Raw genomic sequence first — 6,000 nt, forward strand, 5'->3', positions numbered from 1 at the left:
ATTGCTCATCTTTCTCTGTTTCCCTGTGTGTGTGTCTATCTGTCTGTCAGAGAGAAGTATAGAGCACCATGTTCTCCAGAGTGAATGTAGACGTCTAGAGACGCAGCATTACAACCTCACCATGACAGCTGAACAGCTTTCTCATAGCATGAGGGTAAGAATGTCTCTCTCTATATATATACAGTTGAAGTCAGAATTATTAGCCCCCCTGTTTATTTTTTTTCCCAATTTCTGGTTAACGGAGAGAAGATTTTTTTTCAACACATTTCCAAGCATAATAGTTTTGATAACTCATCTCTAATAACTGATTTATTTAACTTTGCAATGATGACAGTAAATAATATTTGACTAGATATTTTTCAAGACACTTCAGTACCTTGTTCAGCTACAGCTTAAAGTGACATTTAAAGGCTTAACTAGGTTAACTAGGTTGGTTCGGGTAATTAGGCAAGTTATTGTATAACGATGGTTTGTTCTGTAGACAGTCGGGAAAATATTTAGCTTAAAGGGGCTAATAATTTTGACCTTAAAATGATGTTTAAAAAAAATTATAACTGCTTTTATTTTATCCAAAATAAAACAAATAAGACTTTCTCCAGAAGACAAAATATTGTCAGACATACTGTGAAAATTTGTTAAACATCATTTGGGAAATATTTAAAAAAGAGGGGCTAAATAAAAGGGGGGCTAATAATTCTGACTTCAACTGTATATATATATATATATTATTGGATTTTAACTGGTATGTAGTCACTTACACTGTATGAATTCTGATTGTAGCTTGTCAGGCTGAATGAACATGATCCCCATATCATACTGTAAGATCTCAGTTGTCAATGTTAGACTTAACAATATTTAAAGACACACCAAACACAAGAAACACGCAAGAATGTTCACCTGGAGTTTGACGTTATCCATCTGTCCTGTGTTCTTAAAGAATAGCTCATGGCAAACATAAACAAACTGTGGCAGTAATTTGGCTCATAGCGTGCCTTAATATTAAAAAAAGCTGTTTCGGCATTTCCCCTTGGTGGTTTTAAGTTGTAATGGTGCATTCACACCAGACGAGGATGAAGCGTCAAGTGTGAGGGATTTAGATGTTAAGTCAGTGCAAAGATGCGAACAGACATCCTGCAGTGCGATTCGCTCAAGTTGGAAATCTGAACTTTAGCCAACATTTGCACTGCATTAACCAATCAGGAGCTTGCTCTAGTATGGGCTTAATTATCATGTAGCGGCTGTTTTTCTCCTGCCAACACGAGAGAACGTTTCATCAAACTGAGCTTGGCTCAGTCGGAAGCACCGCTGAAAGCTTCCATCATCCAGGTACAGTTAGTGGAGGAGTTGATAAACTCACAGAGCTGGGTGCACCCCTGAAAGGATCTAGTGCACTCAGACATGGCGCCGAACGAATATACAATGTTTTTCAGCCTTCCTAAAGCACATAAACACAGCTATTCTCTCAATAAAATCCATGTTAGCCATTTAGCAATGTAGCTAGAGTCATCAGGCAGACAGAAGCCCCGTCCATGATGCGAATCTGCATCTATTGTGAAGTGACTTTGACGCACGAATGAAGGGAGTAAACTCAAAATGTTCCAAAATATTTATGCACAAATAGCGCAGTTTATTCATGCTTGTCACGTCTAGTGTGAACACAGCATCACACTATTTCCATCACACTAATTCCTATTGGGGGCAGCACGGTGGCGCAGTGGGTATCCCTCTTGCCTCACAGCAAGAAGGTCGCTGGATCGAGCCTGGATTTCTGTGTGGAGTTTGCATGTTCTTCCTGTGTTCGCGTGAGTTTCCTCTGGGTGCTCCGGTTTCCCCCACAAGTCCAAAGACATGAGCCATAGGTGAATTGGGTAAGCTAAATTGGCCAAAATGTATGTGTGTAAAGGGGAGTGTATGGGTGTTTCCCAGTGATGGGTTGCAGCTGGAAGGGCATCTGCTGCGTAAAACATATGCTGGATAAGTTGGCGGTTCATTCCGCTGTGGCGACCCCAGATTAATAAAGGGACTAAGCCGAAAAGAAAATGAATGAATGAATGAATAATTCCTATTGGTTCTTGGTTTGGGAGTCATACTTTGGGAAATGTTTCTGAAATCTTCTGACACTGCCAGAACTTAATTGAAGGAAGAATTTGATTGCAATGGCCATTAAGCGGCTGTCGCCGAACATGTCAAACCAGTAATCAAAGACCATAGAATTTCAGCAATCTTTTAGGATTTCCCAAATAAAAATCTCTGACGACCAAATCATGGCTGAAATCTCAGTGTGAGCAGAGTTTTAAACGTGTGAAGATAAACACAATAACTTTGATAAAGCAAGGCAAAAAAGACTACAGAAATCAAGGGGTTGACGAGAAACCAAACAAGACACCGGTGAACATAATTCCAAAACTCATTTCTCATTCATTTCTCATTCCACAGAAGTCTGAATACAAAACAACAACACTTGTCACCTAAATACACTGGACAGTCAAGTAGCAGAGCTGGTACAGATTTATTACCTTCACAGCAGATGCAGAATGCGAGAATAAATTGTGCTATTTGCACATAATTAGACGCGTGAACATTTTGCGTTTACATATTGAGTCATTTGCACTGACCAGTGGTAGTTCTAAGATAATAATAATAATAATAATAATAATAATAATAATAATAATAATAATAATAATAATAATAATAATAATAATAATAATAATAATAATAATAATAATAATAATCAAAGTGTGAGATTAGAGCCATCAAGCAATTTTGCATTTAATAGAATTCTAAAAGACATCTAAGCTAAAACAAGGCTAAATTTAGGCTGTCAGTGAAAATCTAATATACATCTAAGATCAGCCCAAAAGTAGACTAGTTATCAAATACCCAGATGAGACAGACTTCAGATGTGTAGACATTCATTCCTGTCTATTTGATGACTAGTCTAGTTTTGGCCTGCTCATAAAATTCTTTCAGATTTTCACTGACAGCCCAAATTTAGCCTTGTTTTAGCCAAGACATCTATGCTTAAATGTCTATTAAACATCTGTTAGACATCATATAATAACAAGTACAGTAAAAAATAGTAATTGTTTTACTTTCTTTCCCTGATAATTAGGACCTGTTGGCACAGAAGCACAATTTGGCACTAAAGCGAGATCATATGCAGGCCGAACTGGAGCACTTCAAGAAATGTTTGGCTTTGCCACTGTTGCACTGGCACAGAGGATACTACAAGGGGCCTTCGCCGAGGTGACCCTTCACACCCTCTCAAAGAGACACCAAGAGAAGAAGAGGACGCTCAAAGTGGCTCTCATGAAGACTACAGGTGTGATTTCAGATTCTGGCAAATGATGAAGAAGAGTGCCAATGTCACTGTGACTCACTGCACTACAAGTCCAACCACTATAAACCAGAACAAAAGCAGGCATTAAGACAGTAAACCTCCTCTACTTGACATACAGACTCATTCTGACAGGACCAATGCCAAGAGGTGCAGAAAACCAAGCTGGAGGTGGAAATGCACTTAAAAGTGATGTCTCCTAAAAAACGGAGCTCATGTAGAATATTTATACCGTTTTTAAAAGAGAAGAAAAATGATTGTGTACAATACCGTCACATTTTGTATGTTTCTATGATTTATTAATTATTAAGAAAGAACTGTAATTTGGAATATAAATATTTTAATGCGTTTCACAGGGATAATGTAGGGTACTGCTGGTCAGAATGAGAGAAATGTCGGTGAAACTTCTTTGTGTGTTTGAAGAATGTCATGAAAATGGCTTTTTTTCCCCCATAAGTTATTTTTCAGTTTTTATTTTTTAATGCCAGCCAATCAAATGTGGGTATGACTTTATAATAACTTTCGAAAGACTTTACTTTAAAAATGTAATGTACATTTAAATATCAGTTTGAATATTGCATATTAATATTCATTCATACATTTTCCTTCGGCTTCGTCCCTGTATTCATCAGGGGTCACCACAGCGGAATGAACCGCCAACTTTGCATATTAATACGGATAATGGAAATTTAAAAATGAAATAGTTCTAACTAAAGCAGCTAAATATTGAAATAATTATGTAAAAATTACTCTGAATACTATATTTTTTATTTGAGCTCAATTTATTTTAACTGGTTCGAGTCCATGGGTCAGTTGGCGTTTCTGTCTGGAGTTGGCATGTTTCCCCCGTATTGGCATAGTTTTTCTTACGAGTGCTCCAGTTTCCCCCACAGTCCAAAAACATGAGGTATAGGTGAATTGGATGAACTTAATTGGCCAGTGTAAATTTTTTTAATGCCAACCAATCAAATGTGAGTATGACTTTATAATAACTTTCGACAGACTTTACTTTAAAAATGTAATGTACATTTAAAGATGTATGTATGAATATTGCATATTAATATTCATTCCTTCGGCTTAGTCCCTCTATTCATCAGGAGTCACCACAGCGGAATGAACTGCCAACTTTGCATATTAATATGGATAATGGAAATTTTAAAATTAAATAATTATAACTAATAATTATGAGAGTATGAGGCCGAAGAGTATGAGTGAGTGTGTATGGGTGTTTACCAGTATTGGGTTGCAGCTGGAAGGGCCTCTGCCACATAAAACATAGGCTGCAATAATTGGCGATTCGCTGTGGCGACCCCTGATAAATAAGGGTCTAAGCTGAAGGAAAATGAATGAATGAATCATATTACAATATATATATATATATATATATATATATATATATATATATATATATATATATATATATATATATATATATATATATATATATATAGTTGAATTCAGAATTATTAGCCTCCCTGTTTATTTTTCCCCAATTTCTGTTTAACAGAGAGAAGATTTTTTTTAACACATTTCTAAACATAATAGTTTAATAACTGATTTCTAATAACTGATTTATTTTATCTTTGTCATGATGACAGTAAATAATATTTACTAGATATTATTCAAGACACTTCTATACAGCTTAAAGTGACATTTAAAGGCTTAACTAGGTTAATTAGGTTAACTAGGCAGGTTAGGTGAATTAGGCAGGTTATTGTATATCGATGGTTTGTTCTGTAGACTATCTGAAATTTTTTTTTGCTTAAAATGGTTAATAATTTTGTCCTTAAAATGGTGTTTAAAATTTTTTAAACTGCTTTTGTTCTTGCCGAAATAAAACAAATAAGACTTTCTCCAGAAGAAAAAATATTATCAGACATACTGTGAAAATTTCTTGCTCTCTTAAACATAATTTAGGAAATATTTAGAGAAGAAAAAAAAATAAAAGGGCGGCTAATAATTCTGATTTAAACTGTATATAGCTTAATATGACTTATGAAAATTAAGAAAGTAATTATCAAGTCATAACTTGGCCAATATAGTAAAATTTTCAACCTCGCTGCCATAAGAACTTGTTTAGCTGCAGTTTTTTTAGATTCTGGGCTGTTTTTCAATTCCAAGGAGCCAGAGAACGTACTTGCATTCTCGTGGAGACCGGTCTTGCCAGGTTACCTCAGAAGAACAAACTCGGGACACCACGAGAAAAGAGAACGCGTCCTGTGAGAAATGAGATGCTGCGATCTTCCTGATGGTCACATGACCTTCACGCATATTTTATTGGATAATTATTTAAACTTTACAACATTCATACAACAATTTATTGTTGTCCCCCTTTTCAATATATGTAACATGCATAAAAACCTGCAAATATACTTTGCAAAATTCATAATAAAACTGATTTAATATGAATTTCTGCAAATAAACACCCTTAATGTGTTTATGCCTTTTATTAAGATTTTCATATTAAAATTTACTTTCACCGTCTCATTTAGGGAAACTCCTGAGATAAGTTATATCTCTGAACTTTAATCATAAACAGGTAAAAAATGCTAGGCTTCTCACCTCCTTTATTCATGACTTCTTGAAATGACTTCTCGAGAGAGTTTTGCGCTCAAGCCTGCATCAATGCATCCTCAATATCAAGAACACATCCGAGAACTTTC

The 6,000-nt window shown here is 35.5% G+C and overlaps 1 protein-coding gene across 1 annotated transcript in view; it reads left to right on the top strand.

The window, feature by feature from the left end:
* Positions 1 to 4,684, top strand: part of gse1a (Gse1 coiled-coil protein a) — an 85,954-nt gene extending 81,270 nt beyond the window's left edge. Inside the window, exons 15-16 of the mRNA XM_056452328.1 lie at positions 51 to 154; positions 3,113 to 4,684. Of these exons, the coding sequence (XP_056308303.1) occupies positions 51 to 154; positions 3,113 to 3,250 (242 nt within the window). The 3' untranslated portion in view covers positions 3,251 to 4,684. The remainder of the gene's footprint in view (positions 1 to 50; positions 155 to 3,112) is intronic.
* The last annotated feature ends 1,316 nt before the right edge of the window (positions 4,685 to 6,000 follow it).

The sequence above is a fragment of the Danio aesculapii genome, chromosome 25 (assembly GCF_903798145.1).
Source record: "Danio aesculapii chromosome 25, fDanAes4.1, whole genome shotgun sequence".
NCBI lineage: Eukaryota > Metazoa > Chordata > Actinopteri > Cypriniformes > Danionidae > Danio > Danio aesculapii.